Source organism: Geotrypetes seraphini, chromosome 6, assembly GCF_902459505.1.
Source record: "Geotrypetes seraphini chromosome 6, aGeoSer1.1, whole genome shotgun sequence".
In the NCBI taxonomy this organism is placed as follows: Eukaryota; Metazoa; Chordata; class Amphibia; order Gymnophiona; family Dermophiidae; genus Geotrypetes; species Geotrypetes seraphini.
This window is the reverse complement of record NC_047089.1, coordinates 51,259,357-51,275,561: the sequence shown is the minus strand read 5'-3', so window position 1 is coordinate 51,275,561 and position 16,205 is coordinate 51,259,357. Positions and strand designations below refer to the sequence as shown.

The 16,205-nt window shown below is 43.3% G+C and overlaps 1 protein-coding gene across 7 annotated transcripts in view; it reads right to left on the bottom strand.

Annotated features, from left to right (window-relative positions):
- FRY (FRY microtubule binding protein) overlaps window positions 1-16,205 on the bottom strand; it is a 501,309-nt gene that overhangs the window by 24,941 nt on the left and 460,163 nt on the right. For all 7 annotated transcript variants that reach the window (XM_033948462.1, XM_033948457.1, XM_033948458.1 and 4 more), the window contains 3 exons: window positions 15,794-15,943; window positions 7,625-7,723; window positions 2,428-2,511 (listed from right to left, as the gene is read on the bottom strand). In XM_033948462.1, the coding sequence (XP_033804353.1) occupies window positions 2,428-2,511; window positions 7,625-7,723; window positions 15,794-15,943 (333 nt within the window). The remainder of the gene's footprint in view (window positions 1-2,427; window positions 2,512-7,624; window positions 7,724-15,793; window positions 15,944-16,205) is intronic.

Sequence of the window (16,205 nt, the reverse complement as noted above, 5' to 3'; positions counted from 1 at the left end):
TTTTAGACTGTCCATACCGGGCTCTTTAAAGAATGTAGCCCACATGTGAGACTATCTGCCTGCTGTCCTTGGATAATTCCTGTTACAGGTAAGTAACTTCACTGTTTATCCCAAGCGTTTTTTAATCCCTTCACCCTTTTTATCTTTACAACCTCCTGTAGGAGAGGATTCCAGACATCTAACACCCTTTCTGTAAAAAAGTATTTCCTGACATTGCTCCTAAGCCTCCCACCCTCCAACTTCAACCCACGACCTCTAGTTTTACTGCTTCTTTGTCTCTGAAAAAAATTAGTTTTATTTAGATTAGAAAATGTTCAGTATAGCAGAAGTGTAAGTTAAATTTTCCATTGCTTCCTAATTCTGTCCTCTGGGAACCCCACAGCTTGTCAGGTTTTCTGGATATCCATAACAAATAAATTTCAATGAAAGGAGAATTTTCTTCAATTTTGACAATGGTTAACTTGTTTTGCTTAGTGGCAGATATTTTGGACAAATAGCTTACATGGTAATTTTTGTTTTTATTTTATTGATCACTATTGTCTTGGAGAACTTTTAACTATTGTATATGTATCGTCATTACCTGCCTAGGACAATGTGAGTTCAAGGCAGGTCAAATCTTTTAAATAAATATGTAAATAAATACAAAAATATGCAGGAGATCAGTTTGCACATAATGAAGCCTCATTATATGCAAACTATAAATATCCTGGAAACCTACCTAACTAGCTGTAGGGTCCTCAAGATAGGTCTGAGAACCTTTGGCTTAGGAGTTTACTGTATATTCCATGTTGCACAAATATTTACATAATGATTACACTAAGACTGTAAAACTGCATCGCTGAAGCTGACCCAGAAGGCTTCCCTCTGAGCTGACATCGGAGGGAAGTGTTCTGGGTCAGCCAGGAATCCCAGTTACCTCAACAGTCCTTCCTGCCTTCAGCTGCACTTGTTTGCAGGGATGTCAGAGCTGATGTCAGAAGGAAGACATGAAAGTCAGCCACGTGCACCTTGCAAGAACCGCTGCCCATATCCCTGCAAACAAGTGTGGCTAAAGGCAGGAAGGAGCAGCCCAGCTGGACAGCCCAGAAAGGAGCGAGTGCGGCCCTGGAGCAAGCAAGTAAGGGAGAGAGGGGATATCAAAGTGGGACAAAGAGAGAATAGAGGGGGGAGGGTAAGGAGCGCGTTTGGACATGGTAGGGGCACAAATTTAAGATAAAGGCTGGAAAGCAGCAAGGGGGGCACAAACTCGGGACACAGAAAGAAGGGAGGGAGAATGAACTTTGGACACAAGGGAGGGAGGAAGGGAATAGAAAGGTAGAATTATTGGATATGGGTATGTGGGTGAGAGGGAAAGAGATGGTGCACATAGGGAAAGGAAGGAAGGAGAGAGAGAGAGAGAGGAGTGAGGTAGAGATGCATGGGGAAGAAAAGGATGAGAGGGAGAAATGTTGGATAAGGTGGTGGAGAGGGAACAGAGGGACAGATTGAAGAGGATGCAAGGGGGAGGAATGTTGGACATAGTGATGAGGGAGAGAAGTGGCATGATGCTGGAATGGGGTGATAGAAAGAGAAATGTTGGGCATGGGGATGGTGGGCAGTAGTGAAAAATGCTGCACATGATCTAGGGGATAGAGCAGGAGAAATGTTGGATGTGGCAGTAGAGGGAGTGGGAGAGATGCACCCCGGATCTCTCTTTCCTCACTCCCTTTGTAGCAAGGGAGGGAATAAGAGAAGGACAGTGAGAGAGAGAGAGAGAGAGAGACATGTTGCCAATGGGGGTGGTGGAGACAGGAAGGGGACTCATGGAGGGGAATGAGGTTCGGAGAAGAGGAAGAGTGTAGAAGTTAGAAAGAAAAAATACTGGATGCATAGTCAGAAGGAAGTGCAACCAGAGACTCATGAAATCACCAGACAACAAAGGTAGGAAAATGATTTTATTTTCAATTTAATGATCGAAATGTGTCAGTTTTGAGAATTTATATCTGCTGTCTATATTTTGCACTATATTTTTCTGTTTATCTATAGTTGTTACTGAGGTGACATTGCTTTTTTTAACCTCTTTGAAAAACCCCAAATATAAATGATAAATTAACATTTTCTCTGCGTATCTGTTTTTTAAATTTTGTGGTTACCATTATGTATTGTTGATAAGATTATATTCTGTGTATATGAAAAATGAATGGAAGAAAATACATTACAATTAGTACTATTATTATAGGGATGGGGTCCCAGGCGGAGCTAGGAAGGGTACTCGGTTGATATTTGTTAAGACAGTGCTATAAAAGACGCCTAGTAGCTAGCTGATTGACAACCATGCCGAACAGCACCATTTATAGAATCAGGGCTGGTGTGCTTGAGCTTGAAATTAAACAGTTAATTAGGCATATCATTGCATTATCAACACTGCTTGTTCTAGGTATACCTTACCTTCTCTTCTGAGTCCCCTGGCTGACATGTAATGACTCCATCTCTTGAGCTTCCGGTGAAGGTCGCCTTGCAGTTTGTTAGCCACTATGATTAAAAAATGAGACAGATGGACTGAAGGTGTGTAGATTCAATGAACAATTTGTTTTAAATAAATGTAAAACCGTCCATTGGCAAATGAGATTGTATATGCACTAGTAACCTTATTTATAGCCTGCTGTTATGATATTTTGACTACTATAATCCTTTACTAATGGGATGGGCTGTGCTATGGGCCTCTGGTGTCTCCTCCTTCTTAACATCAGTAAGCGTCAAGGGATTTTAAAATGAAACTGAAACACTTCCTTGGCTGGCCTGCAGGCTTCGGAGGCTCCTCTCTCTTATGATGCCAGGCCATCATGGAATTCTGTATTAAAGTTAAATCCCTTGGCTGGCTGCGGGCTTCAGCAGCTCCTCTCCCTTACGTCCAGAGCATCAGGCTGTCAAGGGATGCTGGAAAGATGCTGAATCCCTTGGCTGGGCTGACCAATCCTAGGCCAATTCAGCGTCAGGGCTCCTCAGCATGGAGCACAGGAACACTTAGGGCCATTGGGGGATTCAGTTTCCTGGACAGAATGCTGTAAAGGCATTTTGTTTTTATTTCATTGGTTGGGCTAGCAGAACATCTGAGCCTGTCTAACTAATCATATTAAAACAAACAAAAAAAAAAGCTTTGAGGAGATTCTCTCCTGGCACTGAATCTTCAAACAGCAGGATGCAAGGGAGGAGGAGCCAGAATGCTGAACTGGCTCAAGAATGTGAGTAGAACTGCCCGCTGAGGGAATGCAGCTTCCCCTCCCAAGCAGACAGCAAAAGCCATGTTGGATGGAGGGAGTGGGATGTAAAGGCTAGAGAAAGCAGAGTACAGCAATAGAGTTCTACTCTTATCATTCCCCTACTCAACCTCTCCAGTCCTGAGGAAGGACATGGAGGGAACTGGGGAACGGCAGGAACAAAGCCACTCTGCTTTCTTATCTAGTTGCTGATCCCTTGTCCTGTGCAAGGGGGATGGGAAAACTGTAATATCTCCAACACTGCCCAGGGGCAGCAAAACTCCAAATGCCTTCCTGACTGGACATCAAAGATCATCTCGCAAAGCATGTATACACCTGATTCTCAAAAGCAGTATTCACAGCTCATTTAGTTCCCCAAAACGTCTGGAGGTGATAATATTTTGGGTCAGATTATGATATTTTTAAAATATATTTTCCAAAATATATGAACTAAAGTCTGGGCATTGGGATTTGAACCTGTGATTGGTTGGAAGTGGGGTGGACAGTTAAGAGAGTTGTTTGGCAGGTTAGGAAGATGTAAAGAGATAATTCTAATGAAAGGAGCACTGGACTTTTGTGTGCTTTCCCCAGAGGCCGATCTTGAAAGAAATCCATATGCAACCAGTTCAGCTGCTCTGCAACAGGTATATGGGAGCAATTCTGGCTACCTCTGGCATTGCTTCAATTCAGCAGCATTTCATATTTACTTTAGAGTGCATCTAGCACTGATCTCAATTCAGACCTCCTGCTACTGGGATGCTCTTATGAAGGGCTCCTAAAACAACTTCCACCAGATCTCTGCAGTGCCCAAATAAGAAAAAAAAAAAGTTTTATATTTTATTCTTGGTTTGGGAGTGGAGACATAAGGACGGGCAGGGGAGAGGCAGACTAGGAGGGGAATATAAGAAAGGGCAGAGATAATGCCAGGTTACAGGGGGAAGATGTGGAGGGTGTAAGGAAGGGTTGATGCTGGGCTACAGGAAGGTGTGGGCATAGGGAAGGGTGGAGGTAGGGTATGGGCATAGGTAAGAGCAGGGTTGATGCCGGTTATAGGTAGGGTGGGAGCATAGGGAAAATCAGGGTAGAGCTGGGCACAGGGAAGAGCAGGGTTGATGCCAGGCTATAGGAGGTGGGAGCATAAGGAAGGTGTGAGGCCAGGCCGAGGGGCCTAGGTAAGGGCAGGGTTGATGCAGGGCTATGTGGAGGGGTTGGATAAAGAGAAGGGCTGATGTCAGGGCATGAGGGTGGAGATATAGGGAAGGACATGGTGGGCTACGGGAAGTGGGGGCATGGGCATAAGGAAGAGCAGGGTGATGTCAAGCTATAATTTTTGGTGTTTTATTCTGTAATTGTTGAGAGTTGGTCTGTGTTTTGCATGTGACAGAGGTGAAATGTGCTGCTGGTATGTAGTTTGTGTGGGGATGTATAGGAGTCTGATTTGTTTGGAATTTCCAATAGGGAGTGACTTAGTGTTTTATAAAGGCAGTGCTGCCTTTTTAAAGATATATTAGTTGGTATTTTTGGTGTTAAGGTTTGCTACATAGGGTCTGCAAAGTTTCTTTGCAGAATTTAGTGTTACTTTACAAAATATCTGTAAGTGAAGGGACTTTTGTGTTGCTACCAGAATTTTGAGGTGCTACTAGAATTTAAATATATTTTTTTCTGTAGAAACTTGTAAGAGGAAACATCCTAACTATGCTCTGTAACTAGACTCCACAGTAAGTGGAAAAAAATTTTGATGTTAACAGTGTGGATTTGCTTTCCTTCATCGATGAGAAATCTAGGACATTTGCAGGGTTTTTTTGATGTGTGGTTGAATGGTGAAAAAAATTTAGTAACTTGTGTGAATGAACTATAATGAAACTAAAGTAGTCAAAACACGCAATTCGAAGAACTATGATTGACTTAACTTTCCTTTCTGGTGGGCGAACTTATGCTCCAGCTATAAATATGAAAAAATGAATGCTGAATTTTTGGGGCATAGTAATGTATTTAATTTGGTGTGGGGCCCATTGGCATCTTTTATTGCTTCTATATAATTGTCATTTCTCTTTCATTTTTGTTTGATTTCCTTACACTTCCAGGGTAGGAGGGAGGGGGGTGGGAATGCACTACTAGGTTATTGGAAGATTATATGCATTGGTATTTTTGTTTAATTAAGGGGGGGAAATGATTGATTTTGAATATTTGTAAGTTCAAAGTGCTTTTCTTGATTGTTATATGTTCAGCTATATGTGTATTGCACTGTCAATATTTGAAAATCAATACAGATTTATAAAAAAAAAAAAGAATGAAACTAAAGTAGATTCTGTAAGCGAAGTTTAGGTTTCCCTTGCATTTTTTTCAACAATAAATGCTAAGCAGAGGAGTGTCCAACCTCGGTTCTCAAGAGCCTCAATCTAGTCGGGTTTAAATGATTTCTCCAATGAATATGCATGACATTTATTTGTATGCATTGCCTCCTCCACTGAATGCAAATAGATCTCATGCATATTCATTGTGGAAATCCTGAAAACCTGACTTGGTGTGCGCAGAGGTTGGTCACCCCTGGTTTAACTCATCTATTGAATCCTCTGCTATCAGGTGTCTGTTTAGTACTGCTTACATCTGGGATGTGCTATGCAAAGCTTGATAATAATGCAGACATTATTGTGTTAGTAAGAAATGCAGAGCTGTGAATAATTTTTTCAAGTAAAAAGGCAAATGATTATATTGTGGTGACAAGACCAAAATACTTTGGATTTCTTTAAAAAAAAATAAAAATAAAAGATGACGACCAGCCTTTGAATAACATCACCCCAACAATTCTTAAACCTAGAAATACATAAATGTATTTTTGCTCCATTTATAGTGGGGAAAAAAATTCATAATAAGAAAGGACAAAACATATAGTTGCAATCCTGATTATATAATGGTTAGGGCAGTGGTATAGTGAGGACCATTCTGGGTGCTGTCTTGGCAGGGGCACCGGCACCTTTCTGTCCACTCAACTCTTAACATCTTCGCCAGCAACGAGCATCTCCTACCTGCTGCTTGCGCTGCCCACAGCTCTCCTTCTGACATCGCTTCCTGGTTGCTGGCTGCTCACTGCTAGTGAAGATTTGAAGAGGTATATGGAAGGGGGTGGTAATGCTGGGTGCCTTCTCTCACTATTGCCACTAGATTAGGGGACCCTTTTACTAAAGTGCAGTAAAATCTAGGACTACTGGGCTTGATATTCAGTGCTATTTAGCTGGCCAGACATGGCTCCCAACCTGCTAATTAGCACATAGCCGGCTATCTGCCAATATTCAGCGCTGGCTATCTCCCGAATATTCTGTTCAGCGGATTGTCGGTCACTGCCAATATTCATCAGTTGACCGGTTAAGTTCAGTGGACAGATATAACCACCTAAAAAGCAGCTCTATCTTTAGCCGCAACGACTTGGCTAGCCAGTAGATTAATATTGGCTTAGCCGGTTATGTCTCGGTCCGCAAAGAAAACTCCCCTGGAAATTCAGTGCTGGTCATGGTGCCAGCATTGAATTTCTGGGTTTGCTGCGGACTGTGGGACACGGCTGGCTATCTCCCGTGGTCTGAATATTGGGTGGACTGTGGTCTAATGCAGGATTTTTGCACATGCTAAATCTAGATTTATCAAAGCATATTTTTAAGACTTTTTCTGGTTATTTTTGCAGGTCATATGCTAATGTTCACATTAGTGTGCAGTACCTGCACAAAACGAATGAGGGAGAACTTACCACTCTTAAAACCCAGTGTTATTCCAGTTAGCATGCACTAATTCTAAGGTGCTAGCTGGTTAACATGGGGAAGCTCATTCTCCACCCATGACACACCTCTCCAAAAGTATTAAAAAAAATAGTTAATACATATTAGCTGGAAAAATACCACTAAACGTTTGAGTGCATTTTTCAGCAGCTATGCAAAACAGAAGAGAGAAACTATAACAGGGGTGGGGAACGAGGGCCGCAATGTAATTGGGTTTTCAGGATTTCCTCAATGAATATACATGAGATCTATTTGCATACAATGGAGGCAGTGCAGGCAAATAGATCTCATACATAGTCATTAGGGAAATCCTGAAAAACTGACTGGATTGTGGCCCGCGTTCACATTATTATAGTTCAGGTATGAGGAACTATAATGTTTCTATACTGAGTAAGCTGGACACGTTCAAGAAATCACACACAAGACCAAGTAATCATGTGACAGAGACCACAAAGCCCACAGCCCTCCAACCAGTGGATTCTCATGCTACCAAAAACTCTCAAAGGCCAAACATCTTCACATATTTGACCATTTCTGTGGCTCAAAAATTCTGCAAAATACAGGCCAAAATTAATTGTAAGTGCAAGGAGTTACACTGGAGGTCTAGAAAAGTAGGCTTACAGAGATGGTGGCTTCTTTTCTGTTGTTGTAGGTATCCAGATATTCCTGCAGCTCTAGAACACTGAACTTCAGCTTCTCGAGAAGTCCACAGGACAGGAGCTGCAGACGGAGCAAAGGACAGATACACATGTATTTACACTCTCCTCACAAGTCAGCCTTCATTCTAAGTGGTTTACACAAGAGCAATTCTCAGGAGATCAAATGATGGATTTTGATCTGGGAACTGGAATTATGAAGTTGAGCTACAGCCAGATACCTTTTCACACCACCACTAATCTCTTCATACAGGCGGTTAATAAATCTCAATAAATAAATATCCCTCTGCCACAATTAATGACATGTCTCGTAGCAGTTGCCGTACAGTGAGAGACTGGAGAATCTGGGCCTCTTCTCCCTTGAAAAGAGGAGACATGATCAAAACATTCAAAATACTGAAGGGAATAGACTTAGCAGATAAAGACAGGTTGTTCACCCTCTCCAAGGTAGGGAGAACGAGAGGGCACTCTCTAAAGTTGAAAGGGGATAGATTCAGTACAAAAGTAAGGAAGTTCTTCTTCACCCAGAGAGTGGCAGAACACTGGAACGCTCTTCCGGAGTCTGTTACAGAGGAATACACCCTCCAGGGATTCAAGACAAAGTTGGACAAGTTCCTGCTAAACTGGAACGTACGCAGGTGAGGCTGGACTCATTTAGAGCACTGGTCTTTGACCTGGGGGCCGCCGCGTGAGCGACTGCTGGGCACGATGGACCACTGGTCTAACCCACCAGCGGCAATTCTTATGTTCACTACCATGTGACTAGACATGTTTCATTCTCATGTTTTTATTACATTTGAGGCAAAGTTAAGTGTTGGAAATTTTTGAAATGCCTTCATATTTACTATTGTTAAGATGTTTTAGGCTAATTTTATTATGTATGTATGTATTACTGTAACTCACCTAGTAGTTAATAGAACTGCTGAAAAACAGCTACAAAAATACTGTGATTCACAAACTGAAGTGCAAAGACTTTGGAGGGACTTCATTGGTATAAGATCTTGACAATTATACATACAATTATACATCATGTATTTTATGGGGAAGCAACACAGTATTTAATCCAGGCCTTGAAAAAATATGTTCCAACTCGTAATCTGCATTCACAATCTGCAATGAAATTGTCATCTGAATGTGTACGATACGTGCACTATAAAAAAAACCTGGATGTTGGCTATCTCTTTAGCTAGCCCAAATTTGTGGCATGCACTGAATGGTCCATTAAGATTATGTTCCAATTTTGGATCATTCAAAAAACTACTGAAAACGTACTTATTCGTAAAAGCCTTCTATTGATAAGAACAACTGCTTTAATGCATTCATCTCCTAGGACTTTTTTATTGACTATTATTAGGTGTGTATTGTAGGGCTCCTTTTACTAAGGTGTGCTAGTGGTTTTAGCGCACACTACAATACCGCATGCGCTAAACGCTATCGCCTCCATAGAGCTTGCGTTAGTATTTTTCTTTTAGCACGCGCTAAAAACGCTAGCGTACCTTAGTAAAAGGAGCCCTTAGTATTGTTTTTATTTGAATATGTATTTTTTTGTTATGTGTCATTTATGTATGTTCAACTTGTAATATGCCTAGTTGATAGACGAAATGGAAATTTTTTAAATAAATAAATTGTAATTGGAGCTCTAGGAACAGCACTGGCTGGACTCCCAAAACACTTAGAAATTTTAATTTTAAAAGAAATAATACCATAAAGAACACTACCTTATTTGGAACAGCAAACATTTTATGCAGACATCTCTCTAATTCCCAAGACCCTTAGTAGGACCCAATCAGTCACATTGGCTTTGATGTGTTACCCATATAGACAATATTATTATTACATTATCATCATCTACAGTAGCATCCTCCAGTAGACAGTATCAACTTTTGGGAATTTATTTTAGATTTGAGGTGGTAATTGAACATATTATCAAAGTAAGCCCATGGAGAAGCTGCTTTGACAGTGTAATGTGCTATCCTCACAGCGTGATGTCTGGAACTAGCAACAGAGATGGAATTTTCTGAGCACTTTCAAGTAATCTGGATAAGCTGGTGCCAGAGAAAAGATGCTGGGTTGAATGAATTCAATGTGACCCTACACGGCACTTTGCATATTTACAGAGCTACAATAGGTTTTCTCCATCCATGGGTTTCTTTCTGGAATGTCATTTTCTCACTGGGATCTATCCTGATACAATACTATCTTGTTCCTAGCAGAAATAACCTTTGATCTAAGGACTACAAAGATTATTTTGTGAGGCCAAACTGCAGAATGTCCACCATTTAATTTTCTCCCTTTGTAGATATGACATCCGAGAAAGAAATTTTGAAGTCTTTTAATGTCTGTCGCTACATGATCACTTTTCTTCCCACAGATAGAAAAAGATATTGCATCAATTTGTGGTGAATGATTCTCTTAAAAACTGGATCTCTTTCTGAAACGTTAATAGCTACTGCTCTTTATCCCTGGCTGAAGAGAGAGCCTTTGCCAGTCTTAGCTTAAACTTTGAGAGCTATTTAACACAATTAAGTAAATTTGTGTAGTCTTCAGAAATATTAGACTGTTATTAATTTAATTTCAGGAGGGCATGTGCAGGGTAATCATGTAACAGGATGCCTATGCCAAGAGAGTAAACAAGTACCGTATTTTCACGTAGATAACGCGCACCCGTGTAAAACGCGCACACAGGTATAGCTCGCGGGAAACACAAATTTATGTAAAGAAATTTTTATATACCGTGCACACCCGTATACCGCCCGACTCTCCTTTCGCCCGCCCCGACTCTCCTCTGGCCACCCCGACTCTCCTTTCGCCCGCCCCGACTCTCCTCTCCCCCTTGAAGTCCTGTCCCCACCCTGAAAGCCTGATGCCCCCCCCGATGTCCAATTCACCCCCCCCACAGGACCGCTCGCAACCCCACCCCGAAGGACCGCTCGCACGCACCCGCACCCCCACCCCGAAGGATCGCTCGCACGCACTCCCACCCGCACCCCCACCCTGAAGGACCGCTTGCACCCCCACAGCCTCCCGACCCCCCCCATCATGTAGAAGCTCCTACCGGTGTCCTGCTGCTTCCTCTTGGTGGTCCCGACTCCCCGACACGATCGGGGCAAGAGGGAGCTCAAGCCCTCTTGCCCCCCCGACTCCCTGACACGATCGGGGCAAAAGGGAGCCCAAGCCCTCTTGCCCCGCCGACTCCTTGGGGCGGGGCCTTGGGCACATGGTCGGGTTGGGCCCATGTGCCTCAGGCCCTGCCCCCATGTGGGACCTAAGGCTCCCGGGCCTATTCTGATGGCCAAAGCGCCTTAGTCTCCACCAGTAGGCGGAGCTTTGGGACGGATGGGCCAATCCGGCCTCATTCCGTCGATGGCTGCCTGCCGGACAGGCGAGTTTGACTCCCGTCTGTCCGGCCAACTACACAAAGGTACGGGGAAGGGGGGTGGGGGTGTCATGGGGGTCGGCCAGGGGGGTCGCGGGTCGGCTGGGGGGGGTGGTCGGAGGTTCTTGGGGGGGGGCAGTCGTTGGGGGGAGGGGGGTTTGCGTCGAGGGCAGGAGGGCCTGGGATCCCTCCTGCCCGTAATGTAGTGTGGGGTGGGGGTAGGGGGTCGCCGTGGCCAGGAGGGTTTGGGCTCCCTCCTGGCCCGAACAACTAGCGGGGGGGGAGGGGTCGCCAGGGCCAGGAGGACTTGGGCTCCCTCCTGGCCCAAACAACTAGCGGGGGGGGGGGGGGGGTCGCCAGGGCCAAGAGGAATTGGGCTCCCTCCTGGCCCGATATTGTCGGGGAGTTGGGGAGTCGGCGGGGCAAGAGGGCTTGGGCTCCCTTTTGCCCCAATCGTGTCGGGGAGTCGGGGGGGGGGCAAGAGGGCTTGAGAAGAGGAGACTGCGAGGGGATATGATCGAGACTTTCAAAATACTGAAAGGAATTGACAAAATAGAGCAGGAAAAAAAATTATTTACAATGTCCAATGTGACATGGACAAGAGGACATGGACTGAAGCTAAGGGGGGACAAGTTCAGGACAAATATCAGGAAGTTCTGCTTCACACAACAAGTGGTGGACACCTGGAATGCTCTCCAAGAAGAGGTAATTGCGGAATCCACCGTTCTAGGATTTAAGGGTAAGCTAGATGTACATCTCCTTATGTGTGGCATAAAGTGATACGAGAAAGGGTAAACTAGATGCACATCTTCTTATGAGAAGCTTAGAATGATATGAGGACTAAAACTATGCCAGGGTACACCTGGTGGGGCCTCCGCTTGCGCGGATCGCTGGACTTGATGGACCTAGGGTCTGATCCGGAGATGGCAATTCTTATGTTCTTATGTTCTCTGCTTTTGACACTTTTAATTAAAAAGGTTGGATAAGTTTGGTATTACTGACACAGTATTACACTGGTTTGCTTTCTGAGAGACTGTACACAGCAAGTCATGTTTAGCTATCAGGCATTTGAAGGCTAGTGTTCTACAGGGCTCTGCCTTTTCAGGATCTAGTTAACCTTTACTTGGTCCCTTATTTGTCAAAGTTTGTGAATTAATGTGTAATATCATCTATATGTTAATAACATTCAGTTTTCCTTTTCCTTTGATTGTTCTTAGAAACCCAGGGCCAGATGTATTCCATCTATTATAAAAGATGGAAGGAAGGACAAATTAAGGCCAGCACAGTTAAAAGGTAAGATAACAGAGGCTATTAGAGCCAAAAGAACATCTTTTAAAAAATGGAAAAACGTCTCTGAATAAAGAACACAGGAAACACCATAAGTTATGGAAAGTTACATATAAAGGAGAGCTAAAAGAGAATTTGAAAATAAGTTTGCTTTGGAGGCAAAAACTCGTAGGTAAATCTTTTTCAGATATATTAGAAGCAGTCACTCAAACTATTAGCAAAAAACAAAAGGAATTGACCCCAAAATATCCACAAAGAAGAAAATCCAGAGAAAACCAAAAAAACTCTGTGGAGTGACGATGTTCCTAAATGGACTTTATTTGAAAGTATCAAAGTTCCAAAGGTACACTAAAATCATCCACATAAAATAATTCCATCCACATAAGAGCCTTAAAGGACCTAGTCCGCTATGGATACAGGATCCTGTATCCCTAGCGGACTAGGTCCTTTAAGGCTCTTATGTGGATGGAATTATTTTATGTGGATGATTTTAGTGTACCTTTGGAACTTTGATACTTTCAAATAAAGTCCATTTAGGAACATTGTCACTCCACAGAGTTTTTTTGGTTTACACAAACTATTAGATCATCAGAAGTACAAAGGGCATTCATGGAGGACAAAACCTGCCTCTAGTGAATCCATGCTGAATTTGTTACATTTTTTTGTAGGCAGGAATAAACATATGGAAAAAGGTGAGCCAGCTGATGTAGTCGATCAAGATTTTCAGAGCGTTTAAATAAAATCCTTTGTGATTAACTCCTGGAAAAATTAAAAAGCCATGAGATAAGGAGGCAATATTCTGCTGAGGATTGAGAACTAGTTAAAAAACAAAAAACAGAGAGTAGAGTTAAATGGCTAGTCTTCTAAGGTGAAAAGTAGAGTGACACAGTGATTTACACCGAGTTCAGTCCTTTAAACATATTTATAAATGATCTGGAAATGAAAACAGTGAGTGAAGTGATCAGATTTGTGGAAGACATAAAATTAACCAATATTACATAGCACCATATACTGTAATAATATGACAAGGACGTGGGGGCTGCCCTCTCCTAAAATATAACTTGGCCTCCAATTAAACAAATCTGATTGAGAATGGTTCTAGATCAGGGGTTTCAAACTCAAATATACAGTGGGCCAAAATTAAAAACCTGGACAAAGTCGCGGGCCAACCAAAACAAGTGCCGTGGTCGTAACCAGGTTTAAGGACAAGGTTTGGCAAAAGAAACTAAAAGACTGTAAACATAAAAGTGGCCAAAGAAGCATCGTGGGCACATAATAAACTAAAATCCAACAACAACAAAAAAAAAATACAGTAACAACAAAACCTTGCGTGCGGAAAGGTTTACAAATGCATAAATAAAAAGTCTCTGCTACAGAGCATGAAAAAAGTGTAGCTGACCTGCACTAACAAATGTTGCAGTGTGGTAATAGACTATAGAAAACATAAAAATCATCAGCTAATATTTTATGGGAACTTAAGATAACTTAAAATAACTATGTGCACACTAAAAATAAAAAGGAAGAATGAAATAAAGCCATGGTGGCTCTTACCTAGTAGATACAATCTGTAGCACTCTGAGCTAAGCAAACCGAAAGTAAAACCGGCTCAAAAAATGCCGTCAATTTAAAAAAGGGGGTCACATGACAAGTGTTGTAGTCACAACCGTAATCATAAGCAAAAAGTGGCACAACCCCACTAAAGAAATCGATGGTCACATGATGAATTAAACCCAATTAAAAATCTAATATAATAAAGCCCTACGCGCGCATGCGAACTCCCACCTGTGTGTCCCGTTTTCCGTGCGCTGTAGGGCACCGCAGGTAGGTGTGCGCATGCGCGCGAATCCCCCGAGGCAGATTTCGGCTGCGGTGGCTGTTGGCAGCGCCGATCCTCAGGTCCCCATCCCCCCCAGCCATCAAGAGGAAACGTAGACGAGGTAAGAAACGCCTCCTTCTCTCCCCCCCCAACCCGGGCAGAGGCGCAGCTGACAAACGTACCTGGAGCCGGAAACGAAACGCCGAGGTCATCTCACTGTGGGAGGGGCGGATGGGAGGGTCAATGGGGTCAGCTGCATGGTGGCGAGGGGGGGGGAGGGGACATGGAAATAGGCTGATCACCGGTTCTACTGCACAGGAGGGGGATGGGAGGGAGGGAGGGAGGGAAATAAAAATGCCGGGTTCTACTGTACAGGGGGAATGGAAGGGGGGTAGAAATTTAAAGATGCTGCTCATTGGGTCTACTACACAGGGGGATGGGAGGGAGGCAGGTAGGCAGGATGGCTGGCTTCGGGGGTGGGGTTGGGTCAAAGTCTGGAAGGCAGTGAGGGGGACATAGGAAGGAGACACCGGGGACACTAAGGACATAGGAAGGGCCACTAAGGACACGGGACAGAGGCACTGGGGGCACTAAGGACACGGGACAGAGGCACTGGGGGTACTATGGCCACAGGACGGAGGCACTGGGGGCACTTAGGACGTAGGAAGGGGTACTAAGGACATGGGAAGGAAGAACTGGGGTACTAAGGACATAGGAGGCACTGAGGGCACTAAGGACATAGGATGGGACAGTATAGACATAGGAAGGGGGTCACTGAGAGACAGGCAGGCATGGCACAACAGAGAAATACAGTGGGCCAGGGAAACAGAGACAGAAAGAAAGATAGACAGGGGGCCAGGGAGAGACACAGATAGAAAGAATGACAGACAGACAGACAGCGTCCAAGGAGAAAGAGACAAAGAAAAAAACCCCCAAAATAGACATCTACTCTAGCACCCGTTAATGTAACGGGCTAAAAGTTAAAAGTCTAAAAACAACTTACACACATCGTGAAGATAATATAGCTGTCCTACATTGACATACCTGGCGGGCTAGCTCTAGTAGACATTTGGCATTTTCTCATGTGCCAAATATAATTACACAGCAGGCCAGATTTGGCCTGCAGGCCTGATTTTGACACCCCTGCTCTAAATCCTCTGAACCACTAGAATCTGTAAACACCATGTTCATGGCTGAAATCCATGGTCAGGGCAAGCCCTACCACAGAGTGACACACATTTTTCCACAGGATCCTGCCTCTCTGTCCCACTTTTTAGATAGGCAAATCAGGCCCTGCAGTGAGTCTCTGCATATGACCCTGCATCCCTCCACATCCAAGTTTTATTTAAAATATGATAAAAACGCTTTTATAATAAATTCAAAGCGATGTACATTAGTAAAATAAGCAAATAAGGACGTACAATAGAAGAACATTAAACATCACAAACTAGAAGGAAGGGTAAGAGAGTGAAACTATAATTTCGTAAAAAAAGGACAAGTAAGGGAAAAACATTGAGGAATGGGGTCGCTGGTAGCTGGAAATGCTTATTCTTGAGGGTCACAGCATAGTTGTTATAAAGGAGCAGTTTATAACTGATGTTCGCCATCCTTGCACATGGTTTGGGTAAGTCACTGCAGAACGGGAATCTACTCACCGTTTCAGCATCCACAAAAAGAGTAGGACACTCTGAACACGTCGTCAGCATCTGGGATGAGCTCACAAATTTTGATCCTATTCCTCGAAGGCTGTCACCAAGGTAACCTGCAGCATCACAGGTCAGGAAACAGAATCTCTTCTGGATACTCTAGAACATAAAATAATAGCCATCAAAATAATCTAGTCTATTCCAACGAGTGTAGAAAACAAATGTTATGCAGCATCTGCCAGAGAAGTATCCAATGTGCTCTGCTGTCATTACAAGTAGGTTCCATTAAGTTATATTACATCATATCATACAATCAATTAAAATACATATCTAATTTTAGAAACACTGTCAATATGAACCAGTGAAGAGAAAATAAAAATTTACAAAATTTACAACACACAAAAGACTGCCAGGGTGAGCA